Below are 27,687 nucleotides of genomic sequence, written 5' to 3' on the forward strand. Positions count from 1 at the left end.
TTAAAAATGAAAAATCCCAGCATCTCCTCACTAATGCATTATCATTAACTCCCTGTGGCTACCACCAATTTACTTATACTCCTTCACCCCAAATCCAAACATAACAATTTTAACAATTTTAGTCCCCTAACCAAGATTCCACCAGTGAGAGTTCCCCGGGAAAGACACGCGCAAGGGATATTATGGGCTCAATTGGATTCGCACACAGCGCGTTACACCTTTTTGAACACATGAATACTTGTGCTTTTGGAACGGGGCACAATAATTGAGTATGCACGCTAAATTTGAATAAAGTATGGAACAACAGCATCAACACAAAAACAGGGTGTGCTTCAAGTCTTCTTCCTGTGATAGTTATGAACTCTTGACAGGACACATGGCACCCCCATAGACCGCCACATTCGGTTTTCCCGAACTAGCGGGTTGAGTGGCCTTCTGGGTCTTTTGAGGGTTTAGCGCCTCTGGCACAGTGAAGATAGTGTCTTCATCTTCTTTTCTAACGTAAATAAAGCGTTCTCACCCACAGATCAGTTTTTCTTCCCGGCAGCTGGCACAAGGGAATTGATGGGGTGCATATGCTGTGTAGAGGGATCTCTGAACACTCCCTAGTTCTGTTCCACCTATATTGCCCAGATGATGTACCACAGAACACCTTACGCTCTAGGCTATGGTGGCTCTTAGACAAGAAATTAGCAGCATCCCTTAGACAAAATAAGAGGGCAATTTTTGTATTTAATGAAAGCTCAGTCAAATGATCAGTCTAAAGTCAGTTAAAACGGTGGTAAAAGGCAGAGTCATTACTGGCAGTTATCCCTGGACTGCAAAACATTGAGACCAATATCCTAGTGAAAGTTTGTGTAGGCATAATGGCTATGGTAATAAGGACTCTAATTCACAGAGATCAGAATGGCTTTATTCCCTGTTGAGGTACTAGACATTGCTTCAAGTGTATGCAGTGGGCTCTAGCTAGAGATCAGGAGCACAACGGCCCACTCGCGTTAGTTTTCCATGACATTCAAGGCATTCAACTTGGGCAATTGGGGATTCCTATTTCAAATCATGACTGAAATTAACTTTAGTCCTTGGTTTTTGGTCTGTGTCAGGAATCTTTATTCAGATCTCTGGGACAGAGTGAGGGCTAATGGAGCGCTGTCTGACCCCTTTCCCATCCAGAGGGGCACCAGAGAGGACTGCCCTCTTTCACATTTTCTGTTGGCGTTGGACATCAAGCAATAGGTGGAATGGATCAGGGGAGACTCACTTGTGCAAGGCTTTCCATGAAGGAGTCTGACAGAAGACTGCATCCCTCTAGGTGGACAATGTCCTACTCATGCGACTGAATGAATTACAAAATTGTGAAATGCCTTAAAACAAACATCTCAGTTTCTGGTCTCACTGCATATTGGAAAAAATCAATATTGGTCCCAATCAGAGGGGAAGTGGGCAGTCGGGAAAAGCCCTCCCAGCTATGAGTTCACAGATATAAAATCAAATACTTAGAGATGTATATTATCCTGTCCCCCCATTTATGCTGGAATTCTAACATACCAACTTTGTTGGACAAAACGACCAAGACCTGAAAAGGTGGTTGATCCGCCAGTGTCCATCCTAAGCAGAGTACTCCCTCGGTTATGCACCCTACAGCATTTCCCATTTTAGGAGCGGAATCAGTTTTGACACAGAATCCCGTGCCGCATTCTGAAATGTCCTGTGGGCATACAAGCAATCAGGCTATTACTTGTCAAATGCACCATATCAACATTGGGAAGGTGGCCTGGGCACTGCAGGCATTTAGTTTTATTATATGGAAGCACATCTAATTGTGAGTAACAATGGGCTGTTTGGGAACAGGGATGGCCTAACTCTTCAAATAGACCCATCCTTGTTCATGGAGAAGAGGACTCCCAACTTTCACTACAGCTCTAAAATCCAGGCATCACTGCCTGAGGTCACAAAAACATTATTATTAAAGATGTAGCGGAGAGGCAAGCGGTTTTGCCTCATCTTTTTTAAGATGAACCATTTTTCTTTATTATCCACCATCCACAACAAAATGTATATGAATTTGAATTTAAAATTATTTATAAAGCGCACGTTCACCAGCGGTTTCATGGCGCTGCAACTAACAGATATCTGGGCGAGGGAAGCCGAAGCTGAGTTAAAAGGAAACAGAAACTGCTAATGAACTAGTTAAAAAATTTAGTAAACAAATGAGCTTTGAGCTGTTTCCGGAATTGCGGATGAAGAGTTAAGGCTCTAAGCTCAAGAGGCAGGGAGTTCCAGAAGAGTGGAGCAAGGGTCGCAAATTTCGATCCTCCCCATTTCTTCCTCCGGAACCGCGGGACTGTGAGAAGGGATTGAGTGGATGAACGCAGTTCCCTGGAGGGAACATAGGGAATGATCTCAGATGAGATAAAAGCCGGGGCCGTGCCCAGTCGTGCTTGGAAGGTGATGGAAGCAAGCTTAAACTGGACACGCGCGCGGACAGGGAGCCAATGTAGGGACTTGAGGAGGGGAGTGACGTGGTGAGACTTTGGTAGTTTAAACACCAGGCGCGCCGCCTGGTTTTGGATCTGCTGCAGACGCCTTAAGCTATATGCAGGTATACTTGCATATAAGGCGTTGCCGTAATCCAGGCGGGAGATCACCATTGCCAAGGTGATCAGTTTCAAAGCGTCAAAAGAAAAAAAAGGGACACCTTGCGTATAGTGCGCAGTGAAAGAAAAGAAGAAGAAACCACAGAACTAACCTGGGAGTGAAGGGTGAGTTGAGAATTGAGATTAATGCCTAATGTTTTTACTGAAGTAGAGGGGACAGGTGGAGAGCCTAGGGAGGGGGGCCAAAACAAGGAAGACCAGGGGCTGGATGAACCACCCGTCAACACCAGCTCAGTCTTGTCTGGGTTGAGTTTCAGATGGTTGTGGTTCATCCAGTCCCGGATATGAATCATGATAGATTGGAAGTTAAGAACAGAGGCAGGGGAAGAAGACAGATTAAAGACAAGTTGGAGGTCATCCGCATAATTAAATACGGTGACCTCCATTTGCTGCAGTGAGAAAATAAGAGGGGCGATGTAAAGATTAAACAAAAGAGGTGAAAGGGAGGAGCCTTGGGGGACCCCGCACTGAACTTTCCGAAAGTCCGCAGAAAAATCACCCAGGCGAACTACCTGGGTGTGGTCCCTCAGGAAGGAGGATAACCATACCAGCGCGGTGCCCCCGATCCCCGCCGCCCTGACACGGGAAAGCAAGATGGTATGATCAACCGTGTCAAAAGCGGCTGAGAGATCGAGGAGAACCAAGGCCTGGGTCTGGTTAGTGTCCATTCCCTCCCTGAGGTTGTCGAGGACCGAGAGGACTACGGACTCCGTAGAGTGTGCGGGGCGGAATCCGGCCTGGCGGGGGGCAAGAACCCCGTACTTCTCCACAAAAGAGCTCAGAGCGCAGGTGACCTGGCGCTCGAGCACTTTCGCCAAGAAAGGCAGGAGAGAGATGGGGCGAAAATTGGCAGGGACTGAGGGGTCTACGCCCGGCTTCTTCAGGATGGGAACAATGACTGCTGTTTTGAGTGGATTGGGTACCACGCCCTGGGAGAAAGAACTATTGAGGTGAAGGGGGGGGGTCTGGACAAGTAGTAAAGATGTGACGGAGGATGTGGGCAGGGCAGGGATCTAACGGAGAGCCGGATTTGACAAGGGGAATTATGGAGGTCAGGGATTCCTTGGTCAAGGAAGGGAAAGTAGTGAGTTGTCCCTTGGGGGGAGGACACTGGGGATCCACAAAGGTAGGAGAGGGGAGAGGGATATTGGCTTTAATAGTGGCTATTTTCTGAATGAAGAAATTGTTTAGGGAGTGACAGAGTTCCTGGGAAGGGGTGGGCTTCAGAGTGGTTCTGTCGGAGAATGCCAGGTTGTGCACAACCGAGAAGATTTCCCTCGATTGGTTCTCAGCTGCGAGAATTTTTGAAGAAAAATAGGTTGTTTTGGCCGCCAAGATAGCCTTTTTATATTGAGTCAGAATGTTAATGAACTCCAATCGCAGTGAGGGGCAGTAGTTTCTCCTCCAGGCCCGCTCCGCTCGACGTACCGCTAGTTTGGTGGCCTTAAGATCTTCATTAAACCACAGGTTGGCATCCTTCTCCCGCTTTGAGGTGACCCGTTTCAAAGGGGCAATAGAGTCGCAGCCTGAGGAGAGCCACTGTTCAATGGCCGTGAACTGAGAAAGGGTGGATAGACCTTGTAGGGAGGGATAGGAGGTGGTGAGTAGGGTGGATACATTTTCAGGGTCTATTCGCCCCCAAGCGCGGACCCAGATGTTCTTAGGAAGTGGGGGCTTGGCCGGAGGATGTGTGGGAAGGGCAAATGAGATCAAATGATGGTCTGACCACGTACAAGGTGAGATGGATAGGGACTCTACGGGACAGTTCAAGGACCAAATCTGGTCTAGGATGTGACCCTTGACATGGGTAGGAGAGTGAATATGAGATGTGAAGTTAAGAGATTGAAGGGTATCTGAGAATTCTTTTGAGGATGGGCATTCTGCGGGGTCTGAGGGCCAAAAATTAAAGTCACCCAGGAGCAAAATGGAGGAGTTGTTAACTGTGATCGTGGCCAAAACTGCCAGAAAATCGGGGAAAAACAATAAAGGGGATTGAGGGGGACGATAGGTAAGTATGCAAGTGAGGGGAGGTGTAATAGAGGTGGTACGGATAGCCAGGTACTCCGTAGTGGCAATATCTGGCAAGGAAAGAGTTTGAAAGGGGAGGTCAGTTCGGGCGATGACCGCAACACCGCCCCCAGCTCTACCATTATGGCGATCCGCACGTAGAGCGTAATATGGGGCTGGGAGAGTGGCCAATAGAACGGGGAGGGACTCATCGCAAAACCATGTTTCTGTTAAAAAAAGAAGATCTGGTGCATGAAGATCTAGCAGCACCGATAGTTCATGCGAGTGGGCTACTGCAGACCGGGTGTTTAAGTAGTATACCGAAAGGGTTTTAGAGGATCCAGGGTTAACATCACCCACGGGGGGGGGGTGAGGGGGAATGTGTTGAAGGGGAAGGATGGCGGGAGAAGGAGCAGGAGACAGGCCGAGAGAAGAAATGCGGGAACAGGTAGTGGCTGGTAAAGACCATGGGCCCTGGACGCTGCGGAGTTGGGCGGGGGAATGGGTGATAAATTGGGCAGAGTGACGTGCCCCTAGCCCCGGACAGCCGCGGACGGGCGCAGATGGGCTTGCCTTAGGCGCGCCTTCGGCGTGCAATCGTCGCGCCCGCTGCGCCCGTCCTCTGCGCTTCCGGCCCATACACATTGTTTTATAGGGGCGTTTTAGAGGGAGTGGAGAAAAAAAAGGGGGCGTGGGCGGAGCTAGCTCGCTCGCTGTTGATGGCGGCAGCGAGGGAGGATTCCCCGTGACAGCGTCAAGATCGGCTGTCTGGGGGTCAAGAGTCAGGCTGGAATCCTAGCTTTAGTGCAGGTAAGTAAAAACACAGAATTACACAAGTTTTAAAATTCAATTAGCAGCGCTCCCGGCTTTCCGCCTCAGGAGAATGTTAGAGTGCATTGACTCTTTCTTAGTTCGAGTCAAGATTGTAAACCTATGAAAGATCGAATGCTGGAGCCGAATAAAAGCTTTCTGTAACTGTGTTTTCCTGTGTTGGGACCTTTCCTAGATTCACATATAACCCACCCGGCTCACTTGTCAAAAACCTTCCTTCTTCCAAACTTGTGCTATGAAATCCAAGATATGGTGGTCTCTGAGGGGAGTGGTTTTCTCTGTGCTTTCATCTGATTGGCTTACATTTGCGTCTTTTGAATATGTTACTGATCCATTTAACATTTTTGATAATAACACTCATATTATATACTATAATTGCAATATGTATATTGCTATGAAACAATGCATTTTAACTGTTTTGCTCACAATCAACAATTTCAACATTTGGAACGCATGCCCCATTCTCAAGTATATCATCTGATCTTCATACCAGTCATCACTATACTATTTAACTGTTGGTCGCTGTTTAATGTTGCACTAATTTTTTCTGTCTAACTTGTTTTTTAGGCTTGAAGCGCCTGCAGAGATTCTTAAACAAGCTGTATTGAAATTACCAACAGGTGAGTAACACTGATGCTTTTATCTTAATAGCCATTAATACTGTGAAACCTGGAAACTTATTTCCAAGTAAATGTAAAAGTCATCCCCTTATCTCTTTTTTGAACTTGTGATTCCAATAATGTTACGGTATGAATTATATTTGAGCAAACGGTTGACAGTGGGGAAAAATAAATCTGCGTTGACCTGCTCACTGCATATCTGACAGCAGGGCTAACTGGCTAACCATGTTGATTGCTGGGAATTGCTGCTTCGGTCTTGATGGGCTTAGTTTCTGCCTCTTGGGCAGGGCACCTGTGGCTCTTAGTCCTAGGCCCGCACTGCTGTTATATCTATGTATTTTAAAAGTGGACATGACCTATTTCTTCGTGATGTAGGTATCCTGGCAAGATCATTAGGTGAAGCCAAACACTATGTTTTGTCTTTACACCGCGTGCTGGTGTTCCTACTCACAAGATGCTCCGTAGATCAGAAATTAACGAAAAATCCACAGAAGCCTCTGACATGCCTGCTCCTGGGGCATGTTTGCTCATTCTTGCCACTGTTCCACCCTCCCCGCCCCCCTTTGCCATTTACTGACCTATTTTTGGGGGGAATTAATTACCTGCTCACTGCTTGTAGTCACTAAAAACTATAATCGGTATACACAGAAAGTCTTTGGGTCAGCCCCCTTCAGATGTTGCTAAGGCGGAGTGTCGGGGACAGTGGATAAGCCTACAGAACAGCAAACATAGAATAAGGCAGTGGTTCAGCCCCCATCGGCAATTGCTTTTTTGGCTGCGCCATTCGGATTTTAGATCCACCTATAGGCCAGTAATTCACTAGTTGCAGTGTTTGACATATTGAGTGACAGCATTTTGCCACATCACATTGGGAATGGAGAGCACTGTTAGGTGAAAATTGCCCCTTTCTTCAACATCCTGCCTGCCCTAAACAGTCTGCTGCTACAGTACCTGCTTGCTCTCTTCACCTGACTGCATTGTCATTAAATGACAAATGCATATTTCTGAGATATCTCCATTGTCTGGTAAATTAGCACTTGTCTGGGAACATTAGAAACCCATTCATGCCAGGTAAACTGCAAAAACGTATTAAACTGAGTCAACCGTCAGTGATGGGAGCCACTGCTAGCCTGTATATATATAAACCCAGACAGGCACACAAACTAAATAGTTTGGCAGGTTTTTGAAGTCTCCCTGTATCAAACCGAGGCCTATTCCCAGATTCCAAGAGTAAGATGTGCTGTATTAAAATATGTAAGCGATGACACCTGTTTATATTTTTAGAAGCAAGTAACGACAGTGGTATTTGAAAAACTAAGCAGTGTAGAGATAATCCTGCCACAAGTAGATAGAGTATATGACGATAGTTGACATGCAGATGGGTATGTGTAGCAGATGTAGTACTCCCTAGAGCAACCATTAGCACATTCTCTCCAGGGCTAGCACTATCCTTAACTGCCCCTCTCTTATGAAACCAAACGTCTCCTTGACATGCAAGGTTCTATACACTTTCCATTGCACACAGAGCATTCTATGCACTACGTATCCCCTTTCTTTCATAATTGAATGCTTACAAAAGTGACTGTAGCATATGTGGCTGTAGATGCTCATGCTCTGCCTACTCCTGTTATCTGGTTTTGGGCTTGGGTGTTTGCAACGTGTTTTTCTTTGAAGAAGTCTTTCAAGTCGAAAGGTCTCAGTGACCCCTCCTCTGGTCGTGAAAGCGCATGGGCACCGACCTCATTGTTAGATTGTTTTCCGGGCTCAGACGTGTATCAGCGTTGCTCCCAGTCTCTGTTTTTTGATGTTTCCTTACCCAACCCCCGATCCCGTTGTCTTCCTTTCCCTCACCGAGAAGAATTTTCAGTCCCTCTTCATGTCTTACGATGCCCGCTTCACTCCTCGAGTTCATTGACGTTACGCGAATATGCCACTTGGCCCTCAAAGTCCTTTAGGGCAGCGTGCCCTCCTTACTTGCTTTGAAGAATGAGGACGTGCACGAGGTAAGGGAACGGATGCCCTTCAGAAGATACACGCAGAGCCATTCCAAATACCCCTAGCCCAATATCATGCCGTCTGTAACTTGTGCCTCTTGCTGGAGCACAACAGAGCTGGTGCGATTCAGTGTTCAGAAGCAAGAAAACCCTCCATCAGCGACAAGACAGACGGGGGTCCCAGCAGAATATGAAAGTTATCTTAGGAGACAGACCTCTTTGGCAAGGAGGACCCGCTCAGAGAAGAGGAATCTGGTGAGGTTCCTGGACTTCCAACCCAGCCCTGAGATCATCGGCTCCAACGCCTCAGAGCCTGAGGAGGAAGAACTCCTGGAGGAGGAAGAGGAGCCCGAAGACATTCCATGCACCTGATGGCCCTGGATCTTGTCCGAAAACCACGCATGCAGGAGTATAGTCGATACCCAAACCTCTTTCAAAATCCAGAAACATCCACACGTCGGAGCCGAGGACTACCTCTCTGGGGAAGAGGGGATAAGGGCTTCAAACACTGTGCCTAAGCCAACCCTTCCTTCCAGTGTGCGACCACCCTCGAGTCCTGGTCAACACGACGAAAGGCCACAAAGCCAAGAAGAGATCTGTCCAGGGGCCTCAATTCCAAAATCAAATGTCTACAGCAAACTTTAGAGGTCAAAACCGCTGTTGTGCCAAAAGCGCATCGACACTTGCCTCAGAGGAAAGGACTATCCTCGATAGACGGGAACTGAATGAGATTCAGCGATGTATCATCCATCTGTGCACAGGCAAAATCTCTACTTCAGAAAAGACTTCGTAAGAAATGCAGACTTGCGTTCGAAGATGTTCCACCTGTGGACACGTTAGCACATCCACTGCCCTCCAAAAGGCGCATGGACAAGGCCATTACCCTCTACTCCTTCTCCACCTGTACCTCCTCCACCACTACTTCTTCCGTCACGATCAATGACTTCCCCTCAGGGGTAACCAGCGTTGTACTCTGACACAAGCAACCCAAGCCCTTACTCTACAGCCAAGAACTTTGCCCAGTTTACTCAAATCCCAAGTATGACACTTGGGAGAGGAATACCATGTAGATCCTTAGAGGATCCCAGATCTTGACCATGTCCCCATCAGGGCTTCCCCGCGTGATGACACCACGGCATACCACAGTGTTATCCAACACATGGCCACCTATCATAAGATGAAAATGAATGTCACCCCCGAAGATGATGTTTTTTTTGTCAAGACGCTCTCCAAAACGTTCTTCCCAATGCCTCCCCATGCTGAAGGGTATGATAAAATCTGCCCGAAGTCACACGCTTCGATCCTTTTTACTTCAGGAGTCACGTCCCACAGAACTCTTTGGTTGGACCACTGCCAGGAAAACAGCTGCAGCCGAGGCCGCAGGCGTCACTCTGTCTCCTGACAAGGAGATCAAGCGTATTGATGCTGCAGGTAAGAGAGTAGCAGTCGAAACGGTCACCCACAGGAGCATCGCCAGTTCAGTAGGCCTCCCCTCCCGGTATGAAAGGGCTCTCTGGAAAGAGATGGAAGGCCTCTTCCAGCATCTCCATTACCAATGCCGCAAGAGTGGGGGAGGAAATAGTAGAGCTGGAGAAAGCCATCTATAAAGGTGAACATCTCACGTTACTACAAGAGGAAGTTCATGCGCTCTCACTGAAGGGAGTCATAGAGCCAGTGCCCCCTCAACACCAGGGCAAAGGCATCTACTCCTTATACTTCCTCATTCACAAAAGAGACCTCTCTTTCAGACCAGTCCTCGACCTCCAGCCTCTTAACCCATGCATCCTGTCGGAACATTTTCACATGTTAACTCTACAGGATGTCATCCCCTTACTGCAGCAAGATGACTTCATGGCCATACTAAGCCTGAAGGGTGCCTATTTTCACATTCCAATTCATCCAGGTCATTGGAGCTACTTCGCTTCATGGTAAGTGATCAACACTACCAATTCAAGGTTCTACTCTTTGGAATCACCACGGCCCAAAGAGTCTTCACTGAGTGCTTAGCAGGGGTAGCCGCTCACCTCAGAAGGTGAGTAACTCATGTCTTCTGCCTGCCTGTATGGCTGGCTGATCAAGAACTCAAGCAGACAAGACTACCAAGCCCACACCCAGGCTGCAATTTATCTCCTGCACAGTTTGAGGTTTACAGTCGCGCTTGGAGCCGCTCCAAGTCCAACCTTTCCTGGGGTCAATCCGAAACGCAGTTGTGGCCAGGGTATAGCACAGCTCCCGAAGGACAGAGGTATTTCAACAGCTCCTACCTCATTTTCAGCTACTTCGTCTTCTTACAGTTCCTCCTCGTAATGATGGCCTCATGCATTTCCGTAGCTTCGCTCCATATGCGCCCGCTTCACTAGTGCATTTTAGGCCAGTGGTCTCAAGCGGAGGGCCAGTGGGAAGATCTAGTGTTGATAAGAGGCCAGTACCCATTGCTCTCTGTGGTGATGGAAGATCAACAACCTGTTGTGGGGTAGGCCCTTGGCACACCCAGTTTTAAAGCTGATCATTGCCACAGACGCATCTCCAGCCGGCTGGGGAGCACGTCTTAACGACATGACAGTTCAGGGCCTGTGGCCACCTCATCTGCGAGGTCTCTACATCAACCACTTGGAACTGTTGGAAATTCATTTAGCCCTCAAAGCCTTTCTTCAACAGATTTGGGGCATGGTGGGCCTGGTGCACGCAAACAGCATGACTGCAATGTTCATCCTACAAAAGCAAGGAGACCCACACTCCCCTCAGCTGTCAGCTCTAGCACAGAGAATCTGGTGCTGGGCGATCATCACCAGGCACATCTCCTAGCAGTGTCTCTTCTGGGAGTGGACAGTAACTTTGCAAATCTACCTAGCAGGACGCAGATATAAGTACACACATGGGAACTCCACCCACAAGTCCTACTCCCTTACTTTCAGGGATGCAGCACCTCAAACATAGAGCTTTACACTACATAACCAAAATGACCAAAGATTGCTGCCAGGTTCCTACACCCCCAATCAATAGCAAAGCTATGTAGGTCAGTTGGTCAGAGATCTTTGCATACGCTTTTCCTCCTATCCTACTTCACCAGTACATAGGCAGGAAGCTGAAACAAACCTCCATTACAAAAGTAATGTGAAAAGTAACTTACCTGCAATTTACTGTCGAAGCCCATTCATTTCAATGTACTACTCCAAAATGTTTCTAAGTGTGGAGTTTTGAAAACTGAAAATATTCTTTAAAAATCATGCGAATAACCAAAACGTAATTACTTACCTTTTTCTAGGAAATGTCCCAGTGCTGAGTCTAGGTTTCCAGCACTGAGTTAGAAAAGTAACGTAAAAAGTAACTTACTTAATTTACTGAAAAATCCTATTCATTCCAATGTACTGTATTTGCTTAGTGTTGCATACTACTGCTCCCCTGTAAATCAAAGTACAATTTCTATTGCATTTTCAAACTGTTCTATATCCAGTAACTTTTTACTGAAAATTATTTAATGCTTACCTGTACCAGGCATGCTTGGTTTTAAAAATAAACAGTATATTTTTATACGAACACAATTGGCCTAGAGGTCAGTTCTTGAGTGTGTGAATTCATTTGCTGACTGAGTGTGTACATCAAATGCTTAACACTGTCCTCTGATACTGCCTTACTGCTCGACCAAGCTACCACTATTAGAGAGTAAGGTTCTATCTAACTTTAACATCTGCCTACCTCTGGGGACACTTGGACTCTATACACACTATACCTCACTTTGGTGTGGTATATATAGAGCCAGTTTCTTACAGCAAGGTACACATGTATTCAAAATATAATCTCAACGGTGACCAGATTATAGCACAGATTTACATGTCCAAACATCAGTCAGCACCCTGAACCATTTGCATCTCAATATTGCTTGTATATAAAATGTCAGTCTTACATCTGCATATTGCTATGCTACAAACAACAAGGGTAACTTGTATATTATATATAGTAACAGCTATCATGATGCCAAATGCATGTTCTTAGAATGACTAGATCTCATGTCAAACTGTACATTTTTTGATCAGCCCATGCTGTAATGCTGACCGCCATTAATGAATATGGCCTGTAAAACCTCACATTTGTAATAGACGGTTATGGCCACAACGATATCATGTCCTTTCAGTTAGTTATCTTGGAAGTAAACAGTCAGGAAAGGGGGTTGGGTAGCAGTCACGAGATTCTTGAGATAATTCTCTTCTTAATTCATATTTTTCTAAAGACAGAGCTTTGTAAGAGGACACTAAGTGTAGAGCTATTACCATTCTAGTTCTCACCCCCTTGGAAAAATGCATGTTTTAATTGTATTTATTGGTTTTATTTTTTGTTTAGTATAAAGCACTACATACAGCTAGAACCTGCCACAGGCAGTTTGTTGTCTAGGTCACATGGACATATATCAGGTACAACATTGTGAGCTCAAATACCCGAATTAAACTGATACAATATACTTTTGTCCATCAAACCTACCTTACTCCCAATATATTAAATAGGATTTATCCAAACCGCTCGGGCAATCCCCTGGTGCGGTAAGACGGACACGGATTTCACACATATGTCCTGGTCCTGTTCGAACAAACGCCCTTACATATCTTAACTATGTTACAGAAGGCTACGGGGTGGGTGTGTCAAGAATTCCTGTCATACAAGGGAAACACGCCCTTATGTAAACAGGAGAGCTGTTACATAACTCAAGGGAAACACGCCCTTATGTAAACAGGAGAGCTGTTACATAACTCAAGGGAAACACGCCCTTATGTAAACAGGAGAGCTGTTACATAACTCAAGGGAAACACGCCCTTATGTAAACAGGAGAGCTGTTACATAACTCAAGGAAAACACGCCCTATAAAGGGAGGAACCGGGAGGTACAAGGCTGTCGGATATTGTGTTTACACCGACGTACCTGCTTCGTGAAGAGCAGTGTTCCGGAGTGGTGCTCCAGTAAGGCAAGAACGGAGGTAGGTCGAGTCGTTACTCCCTGGGCCGTGTCTTGCCCCATCGTCACCTGTGAAGGACCCGGAAGCTCTACCGGTCAACCATTGAGCTTCGCTTTTTGACTCGGCTGAGTCCAAGCGCAGTGGCGCTTTTGCTGGTTGGAGTCGTAACTCCCAGCCCGACCAGAGACACAGGGACTGCCAGCTGTAACGCACACCAGGAGGTGTTTGCCGCGTTACAGACTCGGAAGTCCACAGGATCGATCGAGCGGCTGCTCTCGGTTCAGTCTTCTTGCTTGTGATTGGGGTATCGGTGACGCATCACCAGGAGGTGACTCCGCGTCCCGGTGCAGTCTGAGGAAGAGGTTGAGCGGCTGCTCCCTTCAGGTAGAGACCCCGGCTGGGTGTTTCCCTGACTCCTCGATTCTCCCCAACACTCTTCGTGCCCCTCACAGCCTACCGATTGGCATTGTCGGCCATTTCATTTCTGCCCTCTGTTGGCATACGCCGGGATCGGCGTATATGCAGAGGACGGTTAGGACCATCCGTGCTGTGGGCTGGTAACGTACTTAGCCTGGAGGATTCCAGTGACTATAACTTTTGTTTGTTCTTTGTATTTTATTTGCCTTCATTAAAAGAACTAACCCTTCACAAGTGGTTGCGTCCTCATTGTCGTGTCTGTTAAACGATCCTGAGACGTTCAGGGCGTTACAGGGTGGTACCTCAGGAGATCTGCACAGTCTTGCTGGGTTTGCTTCCCCGTCTTAAGAATAAAAACCTTTGTAGGAAATTCGTGCTCACGGGGCTGGTACTGGCTAAACGACGTGTGGCCATGTCATGGTTGAGCCACCATCCACCAAAAATTTCGCTGTGGGGGAAGAATGTGTATGAATGGGCTACAGCTGAGGCGGTCTGATTAAAGCGGATCAGACATGACGAAAAAGTGGAAGATGATTTACAGACTTGGAGGGCAATGCTGAGAGACATGCTCCCAGTCCAGAAACCGAGATGCCTTGCAGATGATAGGGTGACCACCACAGGGGGCAGGATGAAACATGATTGCGACTCGAGAGATGTCACATAGAGGAGGATAAGCAGGAGAAGTGTACATACATAGAAATGGAGGGTGGGGGGAGGGCAGTTTAACTGTTAAAAAACAAGAAGGCATTAGCTAAGAATGTATGTTATATAAGCTGAGGGGATAAAGTGACATAATAGCCTGTTAAGTGCTACTAATCCACTGGAAAGGGCACAGTATGTATAAGTTTTCTCCTTTTTCTGTTTCTCTTTCTTTAATATTTCGGAATATGGCTAAAAAGATGTACCCCCTGCACCTTTTGCAAATGCCTATAAAGATGTATATAAAAAAAATCAGGTACAACATTCATGACCAAAAGCATTACGATTTTCTGTCTGTCACTGAAAGAGGATGATTTGGTTTGTGATCAGCCTGTAAAGTCAGAGATCAGTAAAATAACTTCCATGAAATCCCGATAAAATATTCCCTGAAGCCGCCCATCAGAGAATAGCAAAACGGAAAAGACTGAGGAAAGAAGCCATACATATTATTACTAGGGCTCAAGATTGGACAATGACGCTGCCAGTATTGAAGATGTATTATCAGTGTGGCAGGATTCCACTTGCCATAACTAATTTGCAGTTCCTGTAAAACATAAGGATGACTTCTTTAAATCTAATATTTACTGGTGTGTGCAATGATATGGTTGTATTTCAAAAATGAAGAACCCTGCATCCGAAAGGATCTGCTTCCAGATCTTTTGTCCATAAAGACTTTAGAAAGGATTCTAGTATGCAACCATACACTGGTTTCCAGGTGAGGCAGAGAGACTTGAACTGCCTTCTTACCTTGATGCGTAATAGGTGTATGTTTTTCAAGCTTTTGTTATGTAGTGCCTGCATTGCACACCAAACCTAAGTGGAACACCGTGTATTTGTTTAAAATTTCTGTGTTCGCATTCATCTCTTTCCAGAGCGGACTTCTTATATGATTGGTTGTATTAGCATTGAAGGTGGCTATTGGTGGGTACACCCTTTTGAAAGAAGACGATAGTTTCTAGCATCACTTTATTACTGTGGATGTAGTGGATGTAGGCTAGAAGAGAAGCAGAAGATGCACATTTTGCTCTGATAAGTTCAGTATTACTGCAGAAATGGTAATGAGACTAAGCTATAATGGTCTTTATTCTCTTCTATCACATTTATACACTCAGGAGCGTGTTGCAATGGTTACATCAAATTTGCATCTTGGATAGCTTTGTTATTAATTGACCATATATATATACTATGTTCTAAGTTCTGCCCAAATACACCCTGGCTCCGCTAAGGGCTTCACTGAATGCTGCTGCTAGATTGGTTACAGACGCCAAACGCAATGTGCGCATATCGCCAGTTCTAAAAACGCTAAATTGGCACCCCCTTTGAAGCACAAATCCAGCTAAAAATTGCCACGATGACTCACAAAGCAATCCACCTCAAGACGCCCAGGTATCTGGTGTAAAAACTTGAGCTATCTGGTGGTGCAAGAGTCTCTAGAAGCGCTACTACCTTACTTTTGAAACCACCTATCTTTAACAAAAAGAGAACCTCTCACAGAGCCTTCTCCGGTGCGGCTCCAAGGATATGGAACTCTCTTCCTCCAGAAATACGCAGAATCACCAGTACAACGGTGTTCAAACTGGAAGTCAAAAGATTCCTGATGAACAAACTCCTTCAGTAATTGGGCTACTCACCTTGGCCCATTGACATTGTTCCTTCCTCCATTGTGTCAACATCTATTACGTTCCCTTTTTTTTTTTTTTTTTTTTTTTTTGACATCTTTGTTCTGCTGTCCTTACACTGTACTTTGTTTAACTTAACTTCAATGCGAACTTTCGTGCACTTTATGGTTCATTTTTTTCCTGTGGTTGTTTCCTGTTCTAGTTGGATTGTAAAGCGCTCTGATATCCCCTGGGATCTTGTTCGCGCTATATAAAACTTTATAAATAAACAAAATTAGTGCATTCTACTAGTTGTCTAGAAATATTCTGTTTTCAGTTTAGGGCTCTTCCCTTCATTTTCATCTCCCAACAGTGAGTCAGCTATTTTTTTATATATATTATGTATGTTAAGCTTGCAAGGTTTTTGTGGGGTTGCAGAGGTTAGTTGGTTGAGGTATGACATACGCTTTTTTCTTTTCCAATTGAGTGAACATTTTAGTGGGTTTTGTCAGTAGTGGGCCTTAGGTGTTCATAAGCCCTTGCGCAGATAAAACTGTGTAGGGGCTCGTTAGTGACTGGTTGGGTGTGTTCTAGTCAGTTTATCCTCGATTGTGAAGTTGCCTTTTGTATTGTTTGTCCAAGAAAGGGTGTGGTAATTTATGATTTGGAGTTTTGACATATAGAACATACAACTGTGGCCCTTTGTGTTGGTTGACTGCCTCACTAGCTGGGTACAGCTCTGATTTTCCATGTCAACTGCTAAGAGTCTCTGAAAAAGAGTATTATGTGACACATGAGAAGAGAAAACTTGGAGATACCAAGAAGGTGTAGGTTAAGATCAAGATATTTCAGCAAATTGGTAGGTGCATACTTTACTGACGATTGGTAAATTATAGTCAAGAATCTAGGAAAGAATGCATTCGGCTTGGGAAACGTTTTATCAAGAGGTACTTAAATTAATGCCCTTGGATATCCCTGCAGGCCATTGTGTTGTGGTGAATTAAGGCTTAAAAAAAAAGTCTTGGTTACAGGGTGAAAACTTGAAATAAAGAGCTCTGGTAACAGAAAGTCATTTAGTGACCCTAGCCTTCTAGGGCATATATCAGCATGATAGAATATACCCCCAGGAATGGTTTATACACCAAATAACCATCTTTGTTATTGATAGACCATGTTTGGTAAAAAAAAAAAAAGAAAAGTCCTGCATTTCATTCTCAGAGTAATGTGTAGTATAGTAAAGTATGGGTCAGTGGTGCCCTTTACTGCGTTCGTTATGAATATGATGTATGGGGGCACTGTCATTCTCTACTATGCCCACGGCTTGCATGCCTTTTGTGCAAAAACTGTTAATAGACACATTTGTGCGTGCACTGTGTGACCACTGATGCCTTTTTCAAGATCCATTCATGTATGGTACCACTGACTCGCCTTACAATTTCCATTGATGTTTAGGGCCACTCATGTCCTTCTGCTAGACCCACTAAAGAACGCTTGGTAGAGAGATCACTCATGCCCTTTACAAGGCCCCTTCATGCATGCACTCTGCTGGGCCACTGATGCCCTCGTCCTGGTTTAGTGATCAATCAATCAATCAATCAAGCATTTGTAAAGCGCGCTACTCACCCGGAGGGTCTCAAGGCGCTTGGGGGAGGGGGGTCCGCTACTGCTCGAACAGCCAGGTCTTGAGTTGCTTCCTGAAGGAGAGGTGGTCTTGGGTCAGGCGGAGGTGGATGGGGAGGGAGTTCCACGTCTTGGCAGCCAGGTAGGAGAAGGATCTTCCTCCTGTTGTGGCTCTTCGGATGCGGGGGACGGCGGCGAGGGCGTGGCTGGTTGATCGAAGCTGGCGGGTGGGAGTGTAGAAGGTCACGCGGTCGTTGAGGTATCTTGGGCCTTGGTTGTGGAGAGCTTTGTGTGCGTGGGTGAGGAGTCGGAACGTGATTCTCTTGCTGACGGGGAGCCAATGCAGGTTTCTCAGGTGTACGGAGATGTGGCTGTGTCGGGGAATGTCCAGGATGAGGCGTGCTGAGGGGTTCTGGATGCGCTGGAGTCGTTTCTGGAGTTTGGCTGTGGTTCCGGCGTAGAGGGAGTTGCCGTAGTCCAGTCGGCTGGTGACGAGGTCCTGGGTGACCGTCTTCCTGGTTTCGGTGGGGACCCACCGGAAGATCTTACGTAGCATGCGTAGGATGTTGAAGCATGATGCGGAGACGGCGTTGACTTGTCTGGTCATGGAGAGGGAGGAGTCCAGGACGAAGCCCAGGTTGCGTGCGTGGTCTGTTGGTTTGGGTGCGCTGCCAAGGGCAGGGGGCCACCAGGAGTCGTCCCAGGCAAAGGGTGATGATCCCAGGATGAGGACTTCCGTCTTATCTGAGTTCAGTTTCAGGCGGCTGTTCGTCATCCACTCGGCTACGTCTTTCATCCCTTCGTGTAGGTTGGTTCTGGTGGTGGCGGGGTCGTTGGTGAGGGAGAGGATCAGCTGGGTGTCGTCGGCGTAGGAGATGATGTTGAGGTTGTGTTGGCGTGCGATGGCTGCGAGGGGGCTCATGTAGACGTTGAAGAGGGTGGGGCTGAGTGATGATCCTTGTGGTACGCCGCAGATGACTTCGGTGGCCTCGGATCTGAATGGGGGTAGGCGGACTCTCTGTGTTCTTCCGGCGAGGAAGGAGATGATCCATTCCAGTGCCTTCTCCTGGATACCGATGTTGTTGAGGCGCTGCACTAGGGTGCGGTGGCAGACCGTGTCGAACGCCGCGGAGAGGTCCAGGAGGATGAGGGCCGTTGTTCCCCGTTGTCGAGCAAAGCTCGGATGTCGTCGGTGGCTGCGATGAGGGCGGTCTCGGTGCAGTGGTTGGCCCGGAAGCCGGACTGCGAGTGGTCGAGGGATCCGTTCGTCTCGAGGAAGGCGGCCAGTTGTCTGTTGACGGTTTTCTCGATGACTTTGGCCGGAAAAGGAAGGAGTGAGATGGGGCGGTAGTTTTTGAGGTCGGTGGGGTCCGCTGATGGTTTCTTCAGTAGGGCGCTGAGTTCGGCGTTCTTCCAGCTCTCTGGGAAAGTGGCGGTGTCGAAGGAGGCGTTGATGATGTCCCGCAGGTGGGGTGCGATGACGGAGTCGGCCTTGTTGAAGATGTGGTGAGGGCAGGGGTCGGTTGGAGATCCTGAGTGGATGGAGTTCATCGCGCGGATGGTGTCTTCGGTGTTGATTGGGGTCCAGGCGCGGAGGGTGGTGGTGGGGGGCGTTGTTCCGGTCGTAGGGTGCGTTGGCTGTGTGCTGAAACTGTTGTGTATGTCTGCGATCTTGCTGTGGAAGAACGAGGCGAGCGAGTTGCAGAGGTCTTGCGAGGGCGTGATGTCGTTGTTTCCGGCGCTGGGGTTCGAGAGCTCTTTGACGATGTTGAAGAGTTCCTTGCTGTTGCGGGCGTTGTTGTCCAGTCGTTCCTTGAATGCGGATTTCTTGGTGGCGTGGATCAGCTGGTGATGTCTTCGAGTGGCGAGCTTGAGGGTGGTCATGTTGTCTGTAGTTGGGTCTCTGCGCCAGGCTTTCTCGAGGGCCCGGCAGTTCTTCTTGGAGCTCTTGGGGGGGGTTCTGGCTCAGGGATGTGGTGAGCTGGTCGGCAGTGATCTTGTTCCAGCTTCTGCGGGGGACCAGTTGCGGGTGGTGGTGAGTCGTGGTCCTTCTGAAGCTGAAGTGGACGCTGCTGTGGTCTGTCCAGTGGAGTCCGGTGGCGTGGCTGAAGGTGATGTCCTTGCTGGAGGAGAAGACGGGGTCGAGCGTGTGGCCGGCGTAGTGGGTGGGGGTGGTCACCAGTTGCTTGAGTCCGAGGTTGGCGAGGTTGTCCAGCAGGGTGGTGGTGTTGCGGTCGTTGTTGTTCTCCAGGTGGAAGTTGAGGTCCCCGAGGAGGATGTAGTCAGTGGAGGGGAGGGCGTGCGGGCTGATGAAGTCGGCGATGTCTTCGCTGAATTGTGTGCGAGGTCCCGGGGGTCTGTAGATGAGGGTGCCTCTGAGGGTGGTCTTGGGGTCGGTGTGGATCTGGAAGTGCAGGTGTTCGGCGGCTGTGAGGGTGTCTTCGGAGTTGGTCGTGATGCGTATGGTGTTCTTGTGGACGATGGCGATGCCTCCTCCATTCAGGTTGGCGCGGTCCCTCCGGGTGATCTTGTATCCTTCCGGGATGGCGATGGCGATGTCGGGTGCTGAGGAGGCGTTCATCCAGGTTTCCGTGAGGAAGGCGACGTCTGGGCATGTGGCGTTGAGCAGGATGCACTTCAGGTGGTTGCTGTTGGTGCTTGGCTTGGCGGGTGCGGTACGGGTCCGGATGCAGGAGAACTTGCAGGATTGGCAGGTGAAGGGTCCGTGGGTGCGTCTTGGGGTGGCTCTGCAGCAGCCGGGGCTCCGGCCGGTGTTGAGTGCGATGAGAGTGGCGGCGTTGTAGGTCTTGCGGGTGGGCTGGCATCTGCGGGGTCCAGGGGGTCTGGTGCTGGGCGCGGGCCAGGCGCGGACGGGCGCAGACGGGCTTGCCTTGCGCGGCCTCCATATTAGTGGGAGAGGGAGGGAGGAGCGGCTGGGAGGTGGGAGCGGGGCGGCCAATAGGGTGCGAGGGGGCGGGGCTATGGGATGCAGCGGCCAATAGGGTGCGAGGGGGCGGAGCTGCGGGACGCGGCGGCAGGAAACGGGCGGCGAGGGGGAGGGGGAGACGCGGGGAAAGACAGAAGAAAAAAGGGACACAATCTGTGCACCAAAGGAGAGGGGGACAATCAAGGCAGCAAAATACACAGGTACAGTGGGGGAGAATCACTCACTCGTGGGTACAGAAGAGAAGGAGGGCACAGTCACTCTAACGCAGGCAGACACAATGTAGCAGCGGTCACACAGGGGGCTGCGTGGCGGTGAGGAGAGCGACCTGCCTGGTAAACAGGGTCAGAGGCCACGTTGATGCATGCTGCGTGTAGCTACAGGCTTTATGGAAAATGTTTTTTCTGATGGGTATTTCTAACTGCAGATTACTCTCCTTAGAATTATCCCCAGGCTCCAGACTGCATCTAGAGAATTAGTAGCTGGCATTGTGAGGCTATGTGCAGGCTCCATTCCGCTCCAAAAATGACAGTGCACAGCTACATATAAGCACCACACCTGTACTCTGACTTTGTCAGTCTTACAACAGACCCAAATCTTTACCTCACTGTGCTAGGGAATGATACCGCCACTGAAAACTACAGGATTCAAGCTGTGCCACAACTGCAAGCAGCAGATGTACCACATGAACCTGCAGAAGATGTGCTTTTGGTGTCTGTGCTCTAAATGCTCCTTAATACATCATAAAATAATATGAGTCTGGGAGGTAAAATTAGACATCGGCAAACATAAGAAATAGTTGTTGTCTTCTTGCATATCCCACTCCAAGACATAGTCACAGAGATGTTCTTGTGACTGCTCCATTTTCCACTCAAAGTCCTTCTGTGAGTTCAAGTGCAAGCATTAGAAAGCAAGCAACACTCAGCCCTATCCCGCCATGCACTTCATAGGGTAGTTGCAGGGGCATCGAGATGTAAGTCGCACTCCATTAATATGTCCGGCCACAAAACCAGCTCCAAAGGTAGAGGTAAGAGTGACTCTCCCTAAGGAGCTGCCACCGCCACAAAACCGTGACTTACCTCTCCTATGTGAGGGCATTAGAGGACAAAGAGTGGTCTTCCATTAGTTGAGTGGGTCCTTCACCTAGGATTTCCCTTCACTTTTTTCCCTTTCTCTTCTTTTTTGGGCATGGGTGACTTTTTGCGCCTGGCCACAGGAACAGTGTCCTTTATGGGTTTACATGCTCTCAGCCGTTACCTGCGGTTGACGGTCGGTCAAGAGTACTTTGTTTGCTGTGCTCCCTTGAGTCTTACCAGCGCCCATATCCACTAAGAAGGGGGACCCCTGAAAACTGATGTCGGCAGGACTACCAGGGGAATCAACACAATATTAAGAGGAAAAAGAGAGTACCTGCCGCGAATACATAAAACGAAGGCCCTAGGAGAGGGTCCAAATGCTTCAAAAACAACAACCAAGGGCAAACCAGACCAAAGTCAGAAAAATGAACAATTAGGATCTGGAGAAAGAAGAGTGTTTTTAGAAAAGATCTTTTTTATTTATTTTATAGTGATAATAATTGTAGATAAGAAATTCATTTACAATGTATATGATGAAGAGTTAGACAGACTAAATCAAAATAGGTAATCAGACAAAACTTCAAAATAATACAATTTCAATACAGGCAGTAGCTAATGGTCCCAAGGGTGCTCCTTCAAACAAGACACACATTCATACCAACAACCACATAGGGAAACATATAATGACAATACACTTTTATAAAAACATGCAGCAATGTGAATTAATTGTTTCGCAACAGAATTCTAGGACAATTAACGGACTAAACACAGTCCAAGCGGCTAAAAAGGCATACAACAAAATTCCACGTTGGTGGTGGCCGGGGGTGTAATAGCACAATGCCAACGCGCGTTTCGGTGATCAAGCCCCAACAGGGGCTGCACCTTCTTCAGGGCGAAGGAGAACACAGATGGAGGGACAGGCACACCTAAAAACAAATAAGATATAAACGATAGAAAAAACAGGCAACAACAATTTATATAGTAACATAGCCTGATCAATCGATTGCATAAACATATATAATCACGCTTCCAACAGAACATGACGGTACGGGGTGCGACCTCATTGGTTTAAAAATAGTTGTTTTTATATATATGGACATGGTTTGCCAGAGGTAGAAGCAATGATATCGGGTTTATTTCAAATCAGCTTAAAAATTGGAATAGAGTGCAACAAAAGAGACTACCACCAGATGCACCGGATATATTTTAGAAATGGGAGAGACAAGGTGAACATGAAATATATAGATTACTCAACATACATAATATAGATAGAGGAAAAACAGTTGATATTCTAAATGAACATAAATACAATATAGATACAGCTAACAAGGTAGATGGAGTATGAAAATGATAATCCTGTATATAGAGATCCTATATTTATTTATAGTGATCAGTGTAACCAAAGGATGATCAACAGAGAGAGACAGAGTGCGCTCCAAGACGGACGAATAGATCGAGATCACGTGGTGGAAAAATACATAAGATATGAAAGTGTGCCAACACCAAGCCCACTGCGTATCTAAATAAGGGTAATGACCTTATAGCCCTCCAGGGGTAAGGGAAAGGGGATTCAGTAAATAGGAAAAAGAGCGAATGAATCGTGTCAATACCATTACGGAAAGAAGGGGTCAAAGCGCTGCTCACGGAATCATACGTTCTTCTTAACGAGAACAGAACCACACACAGGTTCTCAGGAGGGATAGGAAACCGCCCCCGACTATGCTGATCGTTATCAAGAAAGGAGGCAGGTTTGTAGAAGAATGGAAGCCTCGCTGGATCCAAAGCCTGTGGGGTTATTTATACAGTCATTAGAAACAGATAACATTTCCGCAATTACTAAATGCTGAACCCAGCGTGGTCGGGACAAGCGGGTGGTGGAAAAATTCCCTACCCGTAGTCAGGTCATCTCTTGTTGTAGAGAAAAGTTCCTTTTCGGAGAGACAGCGGATAAACCAAGCGCCCCACACTAAGGTATATATATGCGGTTTTTTAAAAGAGGACAATGGTAGGGCATATACCTGGAAGAGTGAAAAATAAAACAAGGTCAAAATCATCCTCAGGGTGTGGAACTAAAGTGGGGGAAGTAGATGCCTAGGGAGGGGCGCTTACCGTATTAAGTTTCCATTGATCGGCAATCAGACAGGCTTCACACGCAGATCTCTACGGAATCGCTAACAATCAGCGACTTCCGGGAACGGACAGCTAGCTGGGAAATGAGTGCCGTCTTTTATGTCAATAAAGATAATCTGATGACCAATAGCCCACAAGGAGGGGCGATTAGGGAAGAGAATACTAAAAATAAAGAAGGGACCATACAGGCAGTACATGGAACAGCCATCTTTAAATGGTCAACAGAAACAGTCGAATATCACTAATGGTAACCAACTGACAAGGAAACACGGGCAAACGACCCAAAAATCACTGAGTCAAAGAGATAAAAAATGATTTTTTAAAAATAAAAAAATGATTTTATTGTTTTTTTTAAATATACTGCGGAGATTGCTTCTAAATAACCGGAAAAAGTCAAGAACAAAGGTCTACTCAGTGAGAGAAGGTTAGATGATGGCATTCTCCCAGGGACAGTGTTCATTGAGTCCTTTCTTGACCGAATTCAGGAGGTAAATCCAAAATACCTCTCGTTTTTTGCGGATCTGGGTTGGGTCCTTTCCTGGACGGGTCACGATTTTCTCTAAGATCGACCATTTGAGGTCCAGAACCGAATGGTTAGAGTCCTGCCAATGTTGGACCAGGGAGGCCGATGTTTTTCCATTCCTGATGTTGGACTTATGTTCCCCTATCCTTGTTCTGCATTCTCGTCCCGTTTCTCCAACATAAATCATCCGACAGGGACACATGATGAGATATACAATGTTGGATGTGCGGCAATTTGTCATGGTGGTAAGTTTGATTTGACGTTCAGGGGTGTCTATACTGTCTCCTACCATGGCATTGGGACATGCCTGACAATTGCCACAACGGTGGTTGCCTAGAACAGGTCCGGCACTGGTAATGCCAGTTTGTTGGGGTACGGGGAGTTCTTGAAGTTTCCCTTTGACCAGATGGTTCTTGAGGTTCCTGTTCCTTCTGAATGCGAAGATGGGCTTAGGAAAAATATTATCCTCATTACCCATGTTGAGGAGAAACCAACATGAATTGATCGTTTGTCTCAGCTTGTGATTGATATTAGAATGTCTGGTTACATAGACAAGTTTATCAGTCAGAGATTTTTCTTTAGGAAGAAACATAGACTCACGATTGAAATATTTGGCCCTTTTTAGGGAATCCTTGATAAGCTTGATAGGGTAGCCCCGATGTATGAGTTTGCTTTTCAACACATCGGCCTGTTCGGTAAAGTCGTTGATATTGGAGCAGTTTCTTCGAATGCGAAGAAACTGGCTGAATGGGATACTGTCCCTTTGGCAGCGGGGGTGATAGCTGCCATACTGTAGGAGCGTATTCCTAGCAGTGGGTTTGGTGAAAAGGGATACGTAGATTTTATTGTCCCTATGTTTGATCCACACATCCAGAAATTCCAGTTGAAAGTTGTCAACGTGGGCCGTGAATTTCAAGTTGATATCGGCCGCATTAATCCAAAGAAGGAAGATGTCAAGGGAGGTTTGATCACCCTCCCATATGAAAAAGATGTCATCTATGAATCGGACCCATGAACGAACATTTTCGTAAAATGGGGCCAGCTCATTGAAGATATTTAACTGTTCAAAACGTCCCATATATAGGCAAGCAATACTCGGGGCACATGAAGCCCCCATGCTGACTCCCTTGATCTGGTGGAAGAAGCAATGATTAAACTCAAAATAGTTCTCGTAGAGAACTATTTTAAGACATTGCATGATGAAGGGAGCATTGGTAATGTCCGGTTCAGACGCTAGAAACTCTTGTACCACCAATAAAGCTCCCTCCTGTGGGATGTTGGTGTACAGCGACTCGAGGTCTAGAGTGACCAACAATTCCCTGTCCGCTGTGAAACGTGTTCCCTCAATTCTGGAGATGAAGTGTCCAGTGTCCTTAACAAAGGACTCGAGTTGATTGACCAGAGGTTGGAGGAAACGATCAATGTATTTAGAGAGAGGTTCAGTAGCTGACCCGATAGTGGATACTATCGGTCTAAGAGGGGGGTCTGAGATGTTCTTGTGGGTTTTGGGAACCCCGTAGATGATGGGCATGCGGGTATAGCTCGGTGTTAAGAATTCCGCTTCCTTGGTGCATATATATCCTTTGTCGACGGCTTCCTCGACTATAGTCAGGATTCGTCTTTTCAAGGTGGCTTCAGGGTTTCTAGTAATTTGTTTATAATGCCTATCATTAGCCAAAAGAGAATTCATCTTAGTGATATATGTAGGGGTATCAAAAATCACAATGCCCCCGCCCTTATCGCAAGGTTTGATGGTAAGTTTTTCGTTAGTCTTGAGAGCAAGCAAGGTGTTATTTTCCTGATTGGAGAGATTGCTGGGGGGTTTTGGCACATATTTAATGATTTTACAGATTTTTTTGGTGACCGCTTTTTCAAAAATACCTACTTCAGGTCCAATTGTCTCCAGGGGGGGAGTAAAGTTGGATGGAGGCCTCAGTCCAGAGAGGTTCTCTTCGGCATCGAGGGAAGGTCTGTTGAGGAAATATTTTTTTAGCCTGACCTTCCGAAAGAAGGCATTGAGGTCTTTCAGCAGTTCAAACTTGCTGAAATTATTGGTAGGAACAAAGGATAATCCTTTTGATAATAGGGTCAAGGCCTCTGGGCCAATGCTGATGTTGGACAAATTAAATACGGGGATGTTTTTCACGTTTTCCAGTATTGTTGTTGTCGAGTAGCGCCCATCCTGGTGTTGATGAAAGTGATGGCGGTGGTCGTGGCTCATCAGCAGAGGTTAGGAATTCCAGTGTTTCCCTACCTTGTGTTTCCCTACCTTGACGATTGGCTATTGAGGCAAGTTTGCCCCAGGCAGTGCTCTCCCACTTTTACACTACAGCGCACCTTTTGCACTCTCTGGGTTTCACTATCAACGTTCCAAAGCCACAATTGACTCCTTCCCAGACACTTGCTTTCATTGAAGCTGTTGTGGACACAGTGCAGTTTCAAGCCTATCCTCCAAAGTGGCGAGTCCAGGATATTCAGGCTAATATACTGATGTTTCGGCCACTATCCTGGATTATGGAGAAGCTGACTCTGAGGCTGTTGAACCTCATGGCCTCCTGCATCCTTCTTGCGACACATGCCGGTTGACATACGAGGACTATGCAGTGGAACCTGAAGTTCCGGTGTGCACAGCATTAGGGAATCTCACAGGCTTGATCCAGATCTGCAAAAGACCTACAGTGGTGGCTAATGAACCACGATTGGGTCATTGGCAGATCCCTCTCCCTTCCCCAACCGTGGATGACTGACAACAGATGCATCACTTCTGAACTGGGGCAGCCATCTGGGAAAGGTGGAGACCAGAGAACTATGATCTCCAGCCGAATCCGGACTCCTCATCAACCTGTTAGAGATCCTAGGGATTCGGCTGGCATTGAAAGCCAGGCTTCTTATAATCAGGGGAAGGCTGGTACAGGTGTGCACGGACAACACCACCGCCGTTTGGTATTGGAACAAACAGGGTGGGGTTGTGGACCCTTTGTCAAGAGGCACAGCGCCTCTGGACATGACTGGAATGTCCGGGGATATCCATGGTGGTTCAACATCTAGCAGGTTGTCTGAACGCCAAGGCAGACAAACTCAGGCGTTGATGCTTAGCGAATCACAAATGGCAACTCCATCCAGAGGTAGCACAAGGTCTCTTAGAAGAATGGGGAGTTTCCAAGGCTGCTCTCGATCGGAGACTCTTTTAGTCTAAAGTAGTGCTCAGGGCCTCCTATACGTCTTTCCATTAATACCACTCCTGCCCAGAGTTCTCAAGAAGATCCGGGACGACCGAGCCCAAGACATTTATGTGGCTGTGAATTGGCATTGGAGAGTCTGGTATCCCGAGCTGGAGCACAGGTCCTCCGATCAATCTTCCTTTTCGGGAGGATCTTCTGTCACAGCAACAGGGAAGGGTCTTCGTTCCGAACCTGAAAATGCTTCACCTTTATGCGTGGAGATTAAGCGGCAACACTTGACAGCGTCCTTCCTACCTTCCGCCCAAAGTCTGCAATGTTATCTTGACAGCCAGGCGTCCCTACACCAAGACTGTATTCGCCTGCTGTTGGATCAAGTTAGTTAAATAGTGTGCAGATAAACAAGTTTGCCGCCTATCTGCAATGCTTTGCCAAGTACTTTTGTTT

At 47.1% G+C, this 27,687-nt stretch overlaps 1 protein-coding gene across 1 annotated transcript in view; it reads left to right on the forward strand.

Moving 5' to 3' along the window:
* LOC146863310 (uncharacterized) overlaps window positions 1-27,687 on the forward strand; it is a 272,972-nt gene that overhangs the window by 183,888 nt on the left and 61,397 nt on the right. The window contains exon 5 of the mRNA XM_085642725.1: window positions 6,063-6,115. Within this exon, the coding sequence (XP_085498851.1) occupies window positions 6,063-6,115 (53 nt within the window). The remainder of the gene's footprint in view (window positions 1-6,062; window positions 6,116-27,687) is intronic.

Source organism: Triturus cristatus, chromosome 2_2 (assembly GCF_964204655.1).
Source record: "Triturus cristatus chromosome 2_2, aTriCri1.1, whole genome shotgun sequence".
Lineage (NCBI taxonomy): Eukaryota > Metazoa > Chordata > Amphibia > Caudata > Salamandridae > Triturus > Triturus cristatus.